At 43.1% G+C, this 19,272-nt stretch overlaps 1 protein-coding gene across 9 annotated transcripts in view; it reads left to right on the top strand.

Annotated features, from left to right (window-relative positions):
- Nucleotides 1-19,272, top strand: part of LOC144083093 (kinase suppressor of Ras 1-like) — a 67,933-nt gene that overhangs the window by 35,251 nt on the left and 13,410 nt on the right. For 8 of the 9 annotated variants that reach the window (XR_013303474.1, XM_077610608.1, XM_077610606.1 and 5 more), the window contains 4 exons: nucleotides 3,713-3,796; nucleotides 3,869-3,930; nucleotides 9,871-9,983; nucleotides 10,452-10,617. Coding sequence is in view for 8 of the 9 variants with exons in the window: in XM_077610605.1 (XP_077466731.1) it covers nucleotides 3,713-3,796; nucleotides 3,869-3,930; nucleotides 9,871-9,983; nucleotides 10,452-10,617 (425 nt within the window). In the remaining variant the exon portion in view is untranslated. The remainder of the gene's footprint in view (nucleotides 1-3,712; nucleotides 3,797-3,868; nucleotides 3,931-9,870; nucleotides 9,984-10,451; nucleotides 10,618-19,272) is intronic. The other variant, XM_077610609.1, reaches the window with a different exon arrangement.

The following is a 19,272-nucleotide window of genomic DNA, read 5'->3' as shown; positions in this document are numbered from 1 at the left end:
AATTAAAAGATTTTCAGATGGTGTTTTTTTTCAATGCAAAAAGTGTGCCGCAGCTCAAAAAATGTTGGGAAACACTGAGATGGACACTAGCTGAGCGCAGAGCGGAAGCAGGGGAAATGTATATTAAAATATATTGTAACATCTACAATGAGGTCGCCAGCTTTATCAGATATTTAACCATTTATTTGGAATTCTAAAATACAACACAAAAACATCTGTCCAAATCTTTCGCACATCTCTTCCGGTCCCTCGGTCCACTCCCACGGTCTGTTAGAGTACAGTACATAAACACACTTTCAACATTAAAATTCGTTACAATTTCTTGGACACTGACTGAGCATGGAGAGATGCCTTAAAACATACCTTGGACACTAACTGAGCATGGAGAGGAAGAAGGAGTAATTATTTAAAATATATCTTTAAAAAGGCCCGGTGTGCGAGAAGACGCAAGCCAGATATCAAGTTATTTTTTATTGTTCCTACAATATGAACATTTTATATGGCATGTCTGTTCTTTGTTTTGGATTCCATCAAATAAAATTCCCCCAAAATACAATATATACTCCAGCACAACTTATTCTCCGAAAAATACGGTTTAAGTTGGGCTCTTCTACAACTGTTTACCTATGCGGCATGTGTACTCAATTGTACTCAAATACGGTATTACAAGGAACCGTGATGAACAAGTATATGTACGTGTGTGTACTTGACCACTCTGACCAGCACAGCAAATATACCCATGTTATTTCTCCAGGAAAGGTATTTTTAGTTTCTAATTGAAATGCAAAATTGATATGATTACACATCTTAGCCTAAAAGGAATGCTGTACACTCCAATATTTTGATTATGGTTGTAATACTATTTATGGCCAGCAATCTTAGAAAATGGTCCTTCAAAACAATACAATTCAATTCATACAATAGAACTGTCAGCCTATCATTGATTGTCTAGACTCTAGACCAGGGGTCTCAAACTCAATTTACCTGGGGGCCGCTAGAGGCCGAGTCTGGGTGAGACTGGGCCGCATCAGGATTTCCACAAGAAAAGCGCTGATAAAACATTCCAACGTTATCAAATATCTTTATTTTTTAACAAAAAATAATGAATTAAATAAATTAACTTAAAGATGAATAAAAAAATCAATCAATCAGTAATACAAAAATAAAATAATCATAATGAGAGATATACACTGGCTGCCTAAGTAGAGAAAATGAATTATTTTTATTCCGTTTCAAATGTCTGTATTAACAGCTCTTTAACCTTTAACTTTCTGAACTTGAATGGAACATTGAACATGAAATATTCTGAACACGGCTTCTCTTGCCTACTCCTTGCTGCTAGAGACCTGGCAGCGCTTCTTCTCACATAGCTGAGTCACATTTGGCTTGAGGGAGGAAGCAGTGGAAACCCTCAGTAGAGCTTGAAGATGCTCATCAGTAAGTCTGGACCTGTACTTGGACTTATTGAAGTTCGAGGTGGAGAAGAGCTTCTCACACAAGTATGTGCTTCCAAAAAGGCTCATGGTCCGCTTGAACATTCGGGAAAGTTCAGGAAAGCTGGGGGTCAACTCTCTCAAAAATTGCCCAAGCTTGTCTGCTTCTCCACTCACCACCCTGAACTTATTTTTGAGTGCAGAGTTGCACTGCAGGTCAATGAGCTCCATTTGAAGCTCAGGAGGGGCATCTTGCACATCAAAGGAGAAGGGGTCCGCAAAAATTTGAAATGTGGCTTTGTGTGTCTTGAAGTCTGCAAATCTGTGATCAAATTCCTCCTGTAGCTTCGAAATGGCCTCAACATACTTCTCACCACTGAATGGTGTGCCTGCATCCACGAGAGCCTTGCATGCTGGGAAATGGCAAAGGTTTGTCTGAGAGAGCTGGGCTTTACATAACACAAGTTTAGTGCAGAATATAGGCATAGGCATAGGCAGCACTGACAAGTTGCCCCTGGCCTTGTAGCTTCTTGTTCAGTACATTAAGCTCATGTGTGATATCAACAAGAAAAGCCAAGTCCATGAGCCATTTGGGATCACTTAGCACAGGAACAGCAACCCCGTCTATCTCCATGAAGTCTTTTACTTCTGCTCTCAACTCAAAAAATCTCTTCAACACGTTTCCCCTGCTGAGCCAACGTACCTCAGTGAAGTAGAGCACATCCCCATATTCTGACTCCATTTCCTCTAAAATAGCACGGAACCTTCTGTGCTTTAAGCCCCTGGATCTGATTTGGTTGATGCATTTCACAACGACAGACATCACATTGTCAAACTTCAGGCATCTGCTGCAAAGGGCCTGCTGATGTATAATGCAGTGCAGAGCTATGGCCTCCTCCACACCCTCCTCTTCCAGTTTTTTTTGAACAAGTGCTACCAGTCCATTCTTCCTCCCTGTCATCGATAGGGCTCCATCGGTTGTTATTCCAACAAAGCTCTTCCATGGCAAACCGGCATTCTTAATGGCATCACACAGCTGGTGAAATATTTCCTTAGCGGTGGTCTGGCCATGCATTGGAATTACTGAGCAACTCCTCCATTACTTTAAAATTGTCATCAACACCACGGACATATATTGCGAGCTGGGCATTGTCTGTGGTCTCATCAAGAGGCACTGAATATACACTGAAACATTGTGCTTTCTCACAGTTGATCATAAATGTCACTTGACAGGTGAGAAATGCGCTCTGCCACGGTGTTGGCAGAAAGGCTGATGTGGTTGAACAGACTTTTCTTTTCTGGACAGACAATATGTGCAGCCTGTAATATGCACTTTTTGATAAATTCACCTTCTGTAAATGGCTTTCCTGCTTTAGCAATCAACTCACAAACGGCGTAGCTAGCTTCGACTGCTGCATTACTGTCTTTGGTAGCCTTCTTGAAGAAATCCTGTTGCCTCAGAAGACATGTTTTAAGACTGGCAACCTGGTTGGCTCTCTCATCTCCCTGGTATTTTTCGTACTCCTCAGCATGTCTCGTAGTATAATGACGTTTCAAATTGTATTCCTTGTGCACCGCAACTTTTTCAGTGCAAATGAGACACGTCGGGCTGCCCCTGTATTCAACAAAGAAATATTGCACTCCCCACTTTTCTTGAAACTGTCTGTGCTCATCACCGACCTTTCTCTTCACGGCAGGCTTTGAAAGAGACATCTCTGGGGCTATGTAATTATTACAGTGTAATATGTTTTTCCACTTGGAATGAGTCTCGGGTTGATCTTTCACTTTCAGTCGCGCGGGTTTGTGGCGCATGCGCACTTTCGCTCTCCGTTTCTCCGTTTCACTCGCGGAGATGGCTACACTGACACAGGCTGGATCACGGATCATAGCGCCTCATTCAGTTCTATGCTGAGAGCAGCGGAGGAGTGTGCGCACCGAGCGGAGTGATCGGCTTCACGGCTTTTCCTTCGCCCAGCTGATTGGAGGAATGAATGAGTGAGTGAGCGAGGCACTGGACAGCCCGGCCGATGTCCCGTCCTCCAGAGCCGTATACCTCACCGTGATTGGTTCATTCAGCTCCGAACACAACAAGTGTCATTCATATCAATCTTGCGGGCCGCACAAACATTAATCTTTCATATTAAGACGGGGGCCGCAAATTATCGTCCCGAGGGCCGCAGTTGGCCCGCGGGCCGCGAGTTTGAGACCCCTGCTCTAGACAATGCATGGGTGTTTAAGATAAAATGTCATTTTTGTTCTTCCTGTCTATGTTCTTTTAGGTTTTCAACTAAATCATGGCTCTCCCAGTCTTGCCAAGTGTGTGGTAGGAACATGATCTTTGGTGTAAAGTGTAAACACTGCAAGTAAGACACTCAATATTCAATCTTCATGTGTATGATAATTGTGTCACTTCTTTTAATTTTTTATGTTTACAGATTAAAGTGTCACAACAAATGTACTAAAGAAGCTCCCTCTTGTCGGATTTCATTTCTCACATGTAAGGAAGGCTCATGATCCGGGAAATTAACATTGTACCTTTAACTTCTAATAAATATATCAAAATTAACATACATCCCAACCCCAGCTGTATTTTTGAAAGTGTTGTGTGTCTCAAGACAACATTTCAACATATCGTCTCTTGGTGTTGTCTTGGACTTTCCGGCGAGATGGATTTGATACCGGTTGAAACATTTAAAAAAAAAAACTTATTTCATTGGTTGATGAGGACAATCAATAGGAAAACAAGTACGAATGAATTAAGGTCATCCTCTGGAACAGATTCAAGTGTCTTTAAGTACTCACCAACATCTAGGAAGATCCACTTACAAAGTTGTGGCGTTGGGTAATACAAATACAGTTGTACCTCTACTTACGAAATTAATTGGTTCCAGAACTTGTCTCGTAACTTAAACATTTCGTAAGTAGAGCAGTACTTTATATGTAAATTCTCTCATTCGTTCCACGGTCCTCACACAACTACCAACTAAACCCTTTAAAATGTTGTATGAAAGATGTGAGGAGACACAAAAATGAGAGAAAATCATAATAAAACAATTTATTAATGTCTTAAAATGAATAACAAGCATACAAAATGTATCCGTGTTGAAACGCAGGGGAACAAGAGGAAGCTAACGGTATGCAACAGAGAGATAGCACAGAACCGCTGTGATGTCTTGTTTTGGGTGTGTGTGAGTGTGTTTGCTTTTAGCCTCTTATGTCCCTCCGGGCGCCGCGGAGCAAAGGAAGCCCAGAGGGTCCAGGACAATAGAGGCGAAAAGCAAGCACACACACATCCACCCCAAACCCTAACAAAACATGGCAACCACACAAACGCATGAACACACACCTTATAAATGCAACAATTCAAACAACAACATTAACAACATTAATCAAAAACAAACATTAATGTTTTATGATTTCTTTGGAATTAAATTCTTCACTCATTTTATTTGTCGCTACTGGTTCTTACCTGTTTGGATTTCACTTGCCCTTCTGCCATGCTGTTTGATGGACATTTTGAAAAGAAAAACTATCCAAAGACGATTGCCTTTGACGACTTTTAATAATGTTCCTATAATGAAACAGAAAAAAACATCGTCAAAGTGGGCGATCGCATAACTCCTGAACATTTTTTCTGGATGTGTTTTTTTTTCTATGAAGACAAAAAGTTCGTGAAATTTCTCCAGCATTTCTTTGATTTTTGCTGTTGCAATGCTTGCTGCTTCCTGCTCGTCTGCCTTATCGTTTTATTCCCCCGTCTTGTCAAGTGTTCCATTAACTCTAGAGAGTTTGTTTTTATGCCCCTCGACCATCTCGTTATTGTCCTCGACGTTGTCCACTTCTTTTAATTTGAACTGGTAGTAATTTTCTTGGGAGGCATGATGATAAAAACAGAAGCAGCTGCTTTATCCACACTTGGGGAAAAAACAAACCAAAAAAATGTCAGAACTCCATGACAACGAATGGCGGTCAAAAGTACATAAGAGAGAATCTTGAAACATGGGTAGTGGTTGTTGTGAGACAGCCAATGAAAGCCCAGCAGAGTGCAGCGAGGTTCTTAAGTGAGAATCAATGCATCCGTGACTCATCTCATCTTCTACCGCTTTATCCGAAGTCAGGTCACGGGGGCAGCGGCGTCAGCGGGGAAGCCCAGACTTCCCTTGCCCCAGCCATTTCATCCAGCTCTTCCGGGAGGACCCCAAAGCCTTCCCAGCTTGCCGGGAGACATAGTCTCCCGAGTTTGTCCGAGGTCGGCCCCGTGGCCTCCTCTCGGTGGGACGCGTCCCGAGGGATGCATCCAGGGGGCATCCTGATCAGATGCCCGAGCCAACTCATCTGGCTCCTCTCGATCCAAAGGAGCAGCGGGTCTACTCCGAGCCCCTCCCGGATGACCGAACTTCTCTCCTTATCTCTAAAAGAGTCCAGACATCCTGTAGAGCAGGGGTCTCAAACTCAATTTACCTGGGGGCCGCTAGAGGCCGAGTCTGGGTGAGACTGGGCCGCATCAGGATTTCCACAAGAAAAGCGCTGATAAAACATTCCAACGTTATCAAATATCTTTATTTTTTAACAAAAAATAATGAATTAAATAAATTAACTTAAAGATGAATAAAAAAATCAATCAATCAGTAATACAAAAATAAAATAATCATAATGAGAGATATACACTGGCTGCCTAAGTAGAGAAAATGAATTATTTTTATTCTGTTTCAAATGTCTGTATTAACAGCTCTTTAACCTTTAACTTTCTGAACTTGAATGGAACATTGAACATGAAATATTCTGAACACGGCTTCTCTTGCCTACTCCTTGCTGCTAGAGACCTGGCAGCGCTTCTTCTCACATAGCTGAGTCACATTTGGCTTGAGGGAGGAAGCAGTGGAAACCCTCAGTAGAGCTTGAAGATGCTCATCAGGAAGTCTGGACCTGTACTTGGACTTATTGAAGTTCGAGGTGGAGAAGAGCTTCTCACACAAGTATGTGCTCCCAAAAAGGCTCATGGTCCGCTTGAACATTCGGGAAAGTTCAGGAAAGCTGGGGGTCAACTCTCTCAAAAATTGCCCAAGCTTGTCTGCTTCTCCACTCACCACCCTGAACTTATTTTTGAGTGCAGAGTTGCACTGCAGGTCAATGAGCTCCATTTGAAGCTCAGGAGGGGCATCTTGCACATCAAAGGAGAAGGGGTCCGCAAAAATTTGAAATGTGGCTCTGTGTGTCTTGAAATCTGCAAATCTGTGATCAAATTCCTCCTGTAGCTTCGAAAAGGCCTCAACATACTTCTCACCACTGAATGGTGTGCCTGCATCCATGAGAGCCTTGCATGCTGGGAAATGGCAAAGGTTTGTCTGAGAGAGCTGGGCTTTCCATAACACAAGTTTAGTGCAGAATATAGGCATAGGCATAGGCAGCACTGACAAGTTGCCCCTGGCCTTGTAGCTTCTTGTTCAGTACATTAAGCTCATGTGTGATATCAACAAGAAAAGCCAAGTCCATGAGGCATTTGGGATCACCTAGCACAGGAACAGCAAACCCGTCTATCTCCATGAAGTCTTTTACTTCTGCTCTCAACTCAAAAAATCTCTTCAACACGTTTCCCCTGCTGAGCCAACGTACCTCAGTGAAGTAGAGCACATCCCCATATTCTGACTCCATTTCCTCTAAAATAGCACGGAACCTTCTGTGCTTTAAGCCCCTGGATCTGATTTGGTTGATGCATTTCACAACGACAAACATCACATTGTCAAACTTCAGGCATCTGCTGCAAAGGGCCTGCTGATGTATAATGCAGTGCAGAGCTATGGCCTCCTCCACACCCTCCTCTTCCAGTTTTTTTTTGAACAAGTGCTACCAGTCCATTCTTCCTCCCTGTCATCGATAGGGCTCCATCGGTTGTTATTCCAACAAAGCTCTTCCATGGCAAACCGGCATTCTTAATGGCATCACACAGCTGGTGAAATATTTCCTTAGCGGTGGTCTGGCCATGCATTGGAATTACTGAGCAACTCCTCCATTACTTTAAAATTGTCATCAACACCACGGACATATATTGCGAGCTGGGCATTGTCTGTGGTCTCATCAAGAGGCACTGAATATACACTGAAACATTGTGCTTTCTCACAGTTGATCATAAATGTCACTTGACAGGTGAGAAATGCGCTCTGCCACGGTGTTGGCAGAAAGGCTGATGTGGTTGAACAGACTTTTCTTTTCTGGACAGACAATATGTGCAGCCTGTAATATGCACTTTTTGATAAATTCACCTTCTGTAAATGGCTTTCCTGCTTTAGCAATCAACTCACAAACGGCGTAGCTAGCTTCGACTGCTGCATTACTGTCTTTGGTAGCCTTCTTGAAGAAATCCTGTTGCCTCAGAAGACATGTTTTAAGACTGGCAACCTGGTTGGCTCTCTCATCTCCCTGGTATTTTTCGTACTCCTCAGCATGTCTCGTAGTATAATGACGTTTCAAATTGTATTCCTTGTGCACCGCAACTTATTCAGTGCAAATGAGACACGTCGGGCTGCCCCTGTATTCAACAAAGAAATATTGCACTCCCCACTTTTCTTGAAACTGTCTGTGCTCATCACCGACCTTTCTCTTCACGGCAGGCTTTGAAAGAGACATCTCTGGGGCTATGTAATTATTACAGTGTAATATGTTTTTCCACTTGGAATGAGTCTCGGGTTGATCTTTCACTTTCAGTCGCGCGGGTTTGTGGCGCATGCGCACTTTCGCTCTCCGTTTCTCCGTTTCACTCGCGGAGATGGCTACACTGACACAGGCTGGATCACGGATCATAGCGCCTCATTCAGTTCTATGCTGAGAGCAGCGGAGGAGTGTGCGCACCGAGCGGAGTGATCGGCTTCACGGCTTTTCCTTCGCCCAGCTGATTGGAGGAATGAATGAGTGAGTGAGCGAGGCACTGGACAGCCCGGCCGATGTCTCGTCCTCCAGAGCCGTATACCTCACCGTGATTGGTTCATTCAGCTCCGAACACAACAAGTGTCATTCATATCAATCTTGCGGGCCGCACAAACATTAATCTTTCATATTAAGACGGGGGCCGCAAATTATCGTCCCGAGGGCCGCAGTTGGCCCGCGGGCCGCGAGTTTGAGACCCCTGCTGTAGAGGAAACTCATTTCAGAAGCTTGTATCCGAGATCTCGTTCTTTCGGTCACGACCCATAGCTCGTGACCATAGAGGAGGGTGGGAACGTAGATCGACTGGTAAATAGAGAGCCTCGCCTTTTGGCTCAGCTCCTTCTTCACCACGACAGACCAGTACAGAATCCGCATCACTGTAGACGCCGCACTGATCCGCCTGTCGATCTTCCGCTCCATTCTTCCCTCACTCGTGAACAAAACGCCAAGATACTCCACCTGGGGGAGGACCTCATCCTTAACCCGGAGAGGGCATGCCACCTTTTTTCGACTGAGGACCATGGTCTCAGATTTGGAGGTGCTGATTCTCATCCCGACTGCTTCACACTCGGTTGCAAATCGTTCCGGCGAGAGTTGGAGATCACGGCCTGATTAAGCCAACGGAACCACATAATCTGCAAGAAGCAGGGATGCAATACTGAGGTCACCAAACCGGACCGCCTCAATGCCACGGCTGCACCTAGATATTCTGCCCATAAAAGTGATGAACAGAATCAGTGACAAAGGGCAGCCCTGATGGAGTCCAACCCCCACTGGAAATGGCTATGGGGACCAGACTCTGACACTGGTCATAAAGGGACCGGACCCCGCGTAACAGGGGTTCCGGAACCCCATACACCCCAGGTTCTTTGTCTGGTCCCTCACCTCAGATCAGTTTGCCATGGGAGACAACATAGCTCCAAGGATCACTAGGACACACAAACCCCACCACCACAATAAGGTGATGACTCGAGGGGGCCCCCTTCTAGTGTCAATGCAAATACCCTAAGTTTTTATTTGTGCAAAGCAAGATGTTTGGTTTTTGTATAATTTATTATATTGCTTTTTTCTTTGTTCATCTGCCTCACAGTTCTGAGATTGATGTTTCGATCTCAGGGCTGGACCTTCCTGTGTGGAGTGTGCATGTTCTCCTGGGCTTGCGTCGGTTTTCTCCGGGTGCTCTGGTTTCCTCCCCCATCCCAAAACATGCAGTGTAGGCTGTTTGGTTAAACACTTTAAATTGCCCCTAGGTATGAGTGTGAGCATGAATCATTGTCTGTCTCCTTGTGCTCTGCAATTGGGTGGCCACCAATTAATGGTACCCCTGGCTGGTGCCTGAAGTCACCGTGGATAGGCTAAATCACCCCCCACGACCTTTGTGAGGATAAGAGAAAATTAATGATTGAATGTTTTTTTCTTCACTATACTTTGTATTTGTCAGTTAGCTGTGGAGAATAGTAGATTGGTATTGATACATCTGCTGTGTATTCACTTTAAAAAATGTTTTGATTTGTAGTGCCAAAGATCCAAAGGGCAGAATCAGTGCCTTCTGATATCAACAATCGAATTGATCACAGAGCAAAGATCCCATTGCAGTTTGGTACGTTGCCAAAGGCAATAACCAAAAGGGTATGTGTCACTTCTATCTTCACCTGTACATGTCTATTTACGTCTTCAGGGGTGTTCAGAACCTTCCTGTAATTAAAGCATGCATATGTCACTGAGCATTCTTCTTATTCATTTAACACACTAAAAGCAATGCATAAAACTTTTATATGTACTATATATAATGTATTTATCTTTATATGTATTGCCATTTAATATTGAGAAGGTAAATTGCTCAATTGGTCACTCACATTGTTTTATTTTTTTTGTTTAGCACAATAACTAAAATTCCTACTCTTGTTATTTATGAATGGATAAAAAAACAATTGGTCGCTTTATTCTGGTGTTGTTGTATACGCATTCATCTTTTGAGGCAGTTTGTTTATTTATTTAATCAATTTCAGGGGTGATTATTTCTTTATGAAGTGTTACCATTAATGCATTCTACTGGATTCTTTGAGCATCACTAATTCACGTGAATCCTTTACAAAGGAGCCTCCACTGCAGCTTGACTCAAGTAGTAACCCATCATCAGCCAACTCCTCCACACCTTCCTCTCCAGCATGTTCCCAGCAAAGTAACCCAGGCAGTGTCACTGCCACGCCCCCACTCAACACACCTACACAGTGTTTCCGAGACCAGAACTTCCACTTCCCAGGTAAGGCACGGACGGATATGTTATGGTCGTGGCCGGAGGGGCCTGAAGCAGGCACACACACAATCTTAATCGTGGCGGTTTCCATTTATCATCAATGCACCAAAGTCGGGGAAAGGTACAAGGGAAAGCAGCGTGGGCAAGGCAGTGAATGTGGTGTGGGGATCGACGGCCGTGAGGTCCGTAGGAGAGTCAGTGGTGAATGTGCATGGGCTGTAAATGAAGCAGGTCAGTGAACGAGGCGTGGAGACCAATAATTGTGAGATCTGTAGGACAATGAAGACGAACAAGGAGGAAGCGCGAGAAGGTATTTAACAGTGAACTGACAGCAATCTAGCAACGTGGCCAAGCTCTGGGTGGCTTAAATAGGTATGTGATGATGATGAGCCACACTTGGCGTTGCTTAACCCATCTGGTGCTGGACCTGTGATTGAGTGACAGGCGTAATAACCCACCTGTCTGGACCTAGGCCTGACAGGATGCCCAGCCGGCCCCATATTATTAATCCCCAGATCTTTATTTTTTTGGATGGGACAGTGTATGAGGGCGGTCCAGTGGCGTGAGTGGTTAGCGCATCAGCCTCACAGCTCTGGGGTGCTGGGTTCAAATCCAGGTTGGTCCAAATGTGTAGAGTTTGCATGTTCTCCCCAGGCCTGCGTGGGTTTCCTCCAGGTACTCCGGTTTCTTTCCACATTCCAAAAACATGCATCGTAGGCTGATTGGACACTCTAAATTGCCCCTGGGTATGGGTGTGAGTGTGAATGGTTGTTCGACTCCTTGTGGCCTGCGATCACCTGGCCACTGATTCAGGGTGTCCCCTGCCTCTGGCCCGGAGTCAGCTGGGATAGGATCCAGCACCCCCTGCAATCCTAATGAGGATCAGAAAATTAGATGAGATGGGACAGTGTATGTTAAAGACTGAATACTCAAGGAAGTAAACCCGGGAAGAACAAACGAACTCCCCAAAGGTAGGAACGGATGTGGGATCTGTTGAAATTAGACATCTTAGACATCCGTTGGGGTCCAAAAGGGAGCAGCACTGTTAATTTACCTGCCCAATTAGCCTTTGCGAGTTCAATTAACCACAGAAATGAGAGGTCCGATTATGAAATAAAGAAAACTGACACAGGTTGAAATTTGTTCCGAGTTTATTGAAATTCCAGACTTGTCCATTTTGATTAGTTTTTTTTCTCCCAAAGTGATATCCAAAAATCGCGTCGCCTGTTGATGTAGTGGTTCACTCACCTGACTGAGGTGCGGGCAGGCGTGTGCTTATTTGTGGCTGGTGGCTTTATGATTGTGAGTGCGAATGGTCGTTTGTCTATCAGTGTACCCTACAGCTGTCCTAGTGCGCCTTTCGCCCAATTCGGCTGGGATAGGCTCCGGGAAACCCCGCAACCCTTACGAGGATGTCCGGTATGGAGCATGAATGACTGAATGAATGAAAGTGCAGTATCGAGACTAATTGGGATTGAATCAAATTGTGACCTGTGAATCGTGAATGAATCGTACCATCAGATATGTAATCCCTTGCATATCAGGCTTAATGTAGACCAGACATGGCCGCAATAAATGAAAAAACGCAAAATAGGATCACCCCCATTATTACTACCTCAATACACGTTTTCATGCCTATACAGAAATACAAGTGCACAAGTACAATTATCAAAAATTCTATACAGTAATCCTTCAAATATCGCAGTTAATGTAGACCAGACATGGCCGCGGTACAAAGACACAAGGAGACGAAAAACCATGCACACATGCCTAGGGGCAATTTAGAGTGTTCAATCAGCCTACCATGCTCTCTACAATGCAGGGTTTGGACTGAAGTAGCGCGAGAATGTTAACATAAAACATCCACCCATCCATAAATCAAATTTATCTATTCCTGCTCCCAGAAACACTTTTTTTTCCTGTCGTGACGGAAAGACTCGGCGAGACACGATGGTGCTGGACGCGCTGACCAAGACGCCTTTCCACATCATTTACAAACGTCATTTTGGGAAGAATTTCCGCCAGCGAGTTTCCAGGTGCACACACACACACATCCATCCGTACATCACACTTCATAAGGATTAGAGAATAGATAAAGCGTGATTGATGGATGTGTGGATGTTTTATAACTCCCGTCACGACAGAAAAGTGCTCCGGGGAGCAACTAGAAACTCGCTGGCGGGAATTTTTCAGAAAATGACGTTTGTAAATGACGTGGAAAGGCGTGCTACGTTACGACCAATCCGACAGCCATTTCTGGCCACCATAAAAAAATTCAACTCTACGTTGCAGTTTGAACAAACGTGGCGAGAGAATCTTAACACACACACGCTCACACACCCTTAAATCACGCTTTATAAGGATTATAGATGATTTCTTAAACTTTTTGGGACATGCTTGCATAGCTATGATTAAGATCTAAATTGTCAGTCCTCATTCATTGTTATATTTGCCGTTTAGGCATCCTTAAAATAAAAAATGAAGAGGGGAGACAGTCTTTTGCTATTCACTTTAGAGCTGGACGGTCGTTGTGAACCGCTTGTCCCAATTCCCAAACGCCGTTCTGCCAGCTTATTCATAGGCCTTATTTACATGGTGTCGAAACTCTGAAGGGAGGGGTGAGCTGAAGCAGTTCAGATGCTTGAGATTGGGCGTGTAATAGGCAGCAACAAGACACATAAACATTTTTGTTTATTAGTTGGCTAAGACATAACGAGACGTTTTCTAATTTTCTCAGGTCGTTGTTGAGGAACCTTGCGATGTACCTGAACTTCCTAGGCACATCTACAGTTTGCTGATATTATAGAAATAAAGTTTTTTAAGGCAAGCAAAAGCCTCAATGGCAGGCAAACATTATATTTTTGCAGCGAATGTAAGGTAATGGTGCCGCCTCATTGGTTTAGAGGTTAACTCGCCTGACTTCAGTGCGGGCAAGTGCAGGCTCGATTCCCATTGGTGGGGGTATGATTGTGAGCGCGGATGTTTTATTTGAAAGCCCTACGCCGATTTTTCCATATCACTTTTCCTCACAAAGGCTTTGAGAGGGCTGCAGTCTATCTCAGCCAACTATAGGGCTAAAGGTAGGCGGGGCACCCTGAATCAGTTGCAAGCTAATTGGAGGGCACAAAGCAGTGGCGGGCCGTGCATTTTAGACCTAGGCCTTCAGTCGTGCTACGTAGGAATCAATCCAACCCTCAATGACTATTTATGGCTATAAAACCTTTACTGCGACAGATTTAAAAAATTATAACCTCATAAAATTTAAATATTATTTAGGAATATAGCTACGTTTTACTCACCAAAAATCATTTTTATTTGTACACAAAATCCATTCTCGCTTCTTTCCTCAAGAAGATTTAAATTTTTCTGTCCTTCAGATTATCCGTGCGTTTCAGTTACATCAAGAAATTCTTTTCAATCGCCATCGAAGCTAATGCTGAAGGTCGAGCCTGTCCTGTTGTATTTCTGGCATAAGTTTCTATTGGATTTGGGGCTGAAAATGTCTGTTCATGGTTGTGACAGTCTTGCTAGCTTCGGAGTTGTCTGACCTTTCTTAATGATGTTCAGTTTTTCTTGAAAAGTCCGTCTTGAAAATGGCTTTGACAGTAAATCTGCAACCAAATCCTTTTCTTCTCCTCCTTCAATCATTGTGGGTTGACAAAACCACTATTAAATCAACACAACAATATACAGTCATACCTCTACTTACGAATCCCTCGAGGCATGAAAGTTTCAGGTTACGAATTTTTATATGCAAATGAGTGACTCGAGATATGAAATCCTCCAAAAAGTAAATGCATTTCCTTATCCTTTATTTTATTTTGAATGCCACTTGTTAAGCGATTAAAAACTGTACAAATGCAACATGGCACATATTTTCACACAGACAAAAAATGTACTACAAAGTGGATGGCTTGGTAGAATCGACTCTTGCCGCCATCTGGCGGGCAAACATGGGTATTACATCCATAACGCCGCAGTGGGAGATATTTCAGCGGCGCAGGGCACATTTTCACATGCTTTACTTATTTTAAGACGATAATAAACCATTTCCTTATAATTTGTTTGTGTTTCCTAACATCTTTCATACAAAATTGGGACAGTTTGACCAATTTCAAAGGGTTTAGTTGGTAGTTGTGTGAGGACCGTGGAACGAAACAGAGAATTTACATATAAAGTATACCTCTACTTACGAAATTTCAAGTTACAAACAAAGTATTGGAACCAATTAATTTCGTAAATAGAGGTACGACTGTATTTGCTTGTGCAGCTCGCTACGGATACAGCTAGCTCTGGCTGTACACTCCATCACTAGCCAATCATAGTTTCTGAAAATGCTGACGCCTGTAAGAAGGCCTTGGTGTTGGCAACTCCAAATTTGTTTGGTTTATCGACAGTTTTATCGACACTTATTCTATGCTACAGGGCCTGCAAAACCGATTGTGAAGGCCTCCAGGTAGATTTCTGACCCTGGCAATAAATAATGGCTGAAATGTGTTTGGTTAACTGCTTAAATATGAGAACACACATCTGGAAGCAGCGCAAAAAGGGGAAAAGCAATGAAAGGAAGCTGTAACAACCAGACATGTATAATATATATTAAATATCGTGATCGGACGTTTCGTCGAAAGACGTTTGGTCCCCGGACGTTTGGTCGACCGGACGTTTGGTAGAACGGACAGGCCGTCGACCGGACGTTTGGTCGACGGGTTCGCTCGCTGTCAAATTATGAGAGAGAGAGAGAGACAGAGAGTTTACTGTTGAACGCGAGCAACCAGGTAATTTCTTGCTCTCAAAATTATAATCATGAGAGAGAGACAGAGTCCGTTCTACCAAATGTCCGGTCGATGCCCCGTCCATTCTACCAAACGTCCGGTCGACCAAACGTCCGGGGACCAAACGTCCGGGGACCAAACGTCCGGGGACCAAACGTCCGGGGACCAAACGTCCGGGGACCAAACGTCCGGGGACCAAACGTCTTTTGACAAAATGTCCGAGTGCCATTAAATATATATCTTGAATAACAAACGGAATACAGTAATCCCTCGAATATCACGGTTAATGTGGACCAGACATGGCCGCAATGATCGAAAAACCGCGAAGTAGGGTCACTCCTATTAAAAAAAAAAAAAAAAAAAAAAAAAAAATTTTCAGTGCTGAGTCCTACTAGCAAGAGTGGCTTCTGGTTACGAGTTTCAGCGTGGATTTTTATTTTATGAACTTAAAAAAAAACATTTTTAAACTTTAAAACTTTTTTTCTTCAGTGCTGAGTCCCAGTAGCAAGCGGAACACAGGGGAGTTGCTTCCGCTTGCAAGTTTCAGTGTGGATTTTCACTTTTTTTTAACTTAAAAAAGTAACAAAAAAAGAAAAAGAAAAAAAATCCCCAGAAAAAATTCTGCGATGTAGTGAAGCCGCGAAAGTTGAACCGCGAAATGGCGAGGGATTACTGTATAAGGAGAATTATGACACATATAATCATTACTAACCAATAATTTCCAGTGGACACCATTGATGTTGACAAAGGAAACAACAGCCTTGTAATTGTCAAAACTTACCTATGAAATATGAAAACCTAAATCAACGAAAATAAAAAGAGCATCAGCCTGACCATATATACCATATTTACTCGCATATGCTGCCCGCGCGTATAAACTGCACCCTTAAAATTGCCTTAAAATTGTTGAATTTTACAAATTCGCGCATATAAGCCGCCCCCTGATTCACAATTTTCAGCTACCATATTCATGGTTTTAATAGGGAGTACAAATGTGTTACTTTGAAGGGAAAATCTTAAGAAAAATCCTCGCATGTGGTATTTCTGAGATACTGAATAAATCAAAAGCATATTATTAGGGTCAATATCATATATATTCTCATCTCATTTTCTGAACTGCTTTATCCTCATTAGGGTCACAGGGGTGCACCTTGAATCGGTGGTCACCAGATCGCAGGGCACAAGGAGACGGACAACCATGCACACTCACACCCATACCTAGGGGCAATTTAGTGTCCAATGGGCCTATAATGCATGTTTTTTTGGAATGCGGGAGGAAACCGGAGTACCCAGAGCAAACCCACGCAGGCCCGAGGAGAATATGCAAACTCCACACAGGTGGGCGTGTCCTGGGTTTGAACCCGTGTCCCCAGAGGTGTGACGCCGACGTGCTAACCACTCGCTCCACTGGGCCGCCTGGTCAATATCATAAGGAAGTTAATATGCATGTCTTTGTAAATGCAAAATATCAAATTATTCAATTTGAAAAAAGAAATAGCTCTATCTTGATGAGAACCTGATGCCTACTAATGACAGAAATTACAATCTCCAGAAGTTCAAGATGTTGTGCCAGCCATATTGCTTCTTATGTCAAAATATCTCGATTCTTTTGATGGTTCATATTACTGCAATAGTTGTCACTTTTGACCAAGAAATAAAACAAAAAAATCAAAGTGGAATTTTGTTTTATTTCAAAATCAAGGCTACTCGCGTCTTGCCAGTCAGAGCATGTTTAACTAGGTAAGATGGCGGCACCCCTAGGTAGGTTGGCGACGCCCCTGGGCGAGCAGTGAAATGCACAGGTAAGTTTTTTCACGTTTTATCCAAGATACTTTTTTTTCTTGAATTTCATTCATAGACGTCATAATAAATTTTGTTTCGCGTTTTATCTGTTTAGCTTTTCACTACTTTGAAATAAATTACCACATCAGCCGCATTGTCTTGCTTCATGCGTCATGACATCATGGCGCTATGGCGTTATGGCATTATGGTGTTTCGTCTTTGTCACCTTACAGATACGTGCATGTTGTTGTTTTATGCACAACCGACAAATGTGGCTCATATGCGAGTAAATACAGTATGTACAAAATCATTTTTCATGTAAGATATTTCCAAACGGGCGACCCGGCGAATGAGTGGTTAGCGCGTCAGCCTCACACTTCTGGAGTCCAGGTCGTACCACCTGTGTGGAGTTTGCATGTTCTTCCCGGGCCTGCGTAGGTACTCGGGTTTCCTTCCACATTCCAAAAATATGCATTGTAGGCTAGTTGGACAATATAAATTGCCCACAAGTATGAGTGTGAGCGTGAATGGTTGTTTGTCTCCTTGTGCCCTGCGATTGGCTAGCCACCAATTCAGGGTGTCCCCTGCCTCGTGCCCGAAGTCAGCTGGGATAGGCTTCAGCAACCCCCCCAGCGGTTCAGAAGATGGAGGAATGAATGAATCTTTCCACACGGGCAGCCCGGTGGATGAATGGTTAGCACGTCGGCCTCAGTTTTGGGGTTCTGGGTTCGAATCCAGGTCTGTCAACCTGTGTGTGGAGTTTGCATTTTTTCCCCGGGCCTGCAAGTATTTCCTACAGGTACTGCAGTTTCCTCCCAAATTCCAAAGACATGCATGGTAGGCTGGTTGACAATCTAAATTGCCCCTAGGTATGAATGTGAGCATGAATGGTTTGTCTGTTATCGGCCTTTTTTTGTCTTTTCGACCTCGTACTTACAATGCCATGTGTTCTTTTTTGTCCTGGAGGTTTTATTTGATAGAGACATGGAAAATAGAAATGGGATGCCAGGTCAGTTCTCAATACGTACATTGTTTATTTGCAAGAGAAAAGACAAAGGCCTTCGTGTTCTGACTCCATTTAAAGGTCCCCCTCCCTGAGTCCAAAGTGGGCGTTTGTTTTGAATATAAGCAGGTGGGCTTATATTGGGTATGTTTCGTTTACCTCTTTTGACCACTAGAATGTAGTAGTGAGTAGAATGTGTTTCAAAATAAGTGTGGGGTGTGTAACGCAGTGTTTCCCACACTGGTGTGTCTTGAGCGATACTCAGGTGTGCCGAGGGAAATTACAAGAAGTCATACATTCTAGTAATCCACGCAAGAAATTTAATTCCTGTCAATAAAACGTTGATGAGAATGACTTTATAATGTTAATATAGGCGACATAGTTTTAAATTAGAATATTTTCAGCTAGTGGTTTGTCTTGAGAATTTTTTCAATCCAAAAAGTGTGCTGCAGCTCAAAAAAGGTTGGGAAACACTGGTGTAACAAATACAAGACTTGAATGATAAAAGAAAGGAATATATGATTATAAATATATTGTTGTGTTGATTTAATAGCGGTTTTGTCAACCCACAATGGTGGGATGAGAAGAAATGGATATGGTTGCAGATTTACTGCCAAAGCCATTTTCAAGACGGACTTTTCAAGAAAAACTGGACAATAAAGGTCGGACAACTCCGAAGCAAGCAAGCCTGTCACAACCGGGAACGAACATTTTCAGCCCTAAATCGAATAAAAACGTACAATGCCAGAAATACGACAGGACAGTCTCGACTTTCAGCATTAACTTCGATGGCGATAGAAAAGGAGGAAAGAAAGGAAGATGACTTTTGTGTACAAATAAAAATGATTTTTGTTTAGTAAAATGTGGCTATATTCCTAAAAAATATTTCAATTGTATGAGGTTATTATTGATGCTTTTTATGTGTCGCAGCTGTAGCTCCAGTAAAGGTTTTATAGCCATAAAATAGTTATTGAGGATTGATTCAGATGTAGCAATACTGAAGGTATGTGAAATGCACGGCCCACCACTGGAGTACTGTGAATAATGTCCATTGGGCTATAGGTCGGTGAGAATATACTTTGAATATATATGACACTGTCT

This window comes from Stigmatopora argus, chromosome 10 (genome assembly GCF_051989625.1).
Source record: "Stigmatopora argus isolate UIUO_Sarg chromosome 10, RoL_Sarg_1.0, whole genome shotgun sequence".
Lineage (NCBI taxonomy): Eukaryota > Metazoa > Chordata > Actinopteri > Syngnathiformes > Syngnathidae > Stigmatopora > Stigmatopora argus.
Note: the sequence above shows the minus strand (reverse complement) of the source record. Positions and strands in the feature narration are given on the sequence as shown.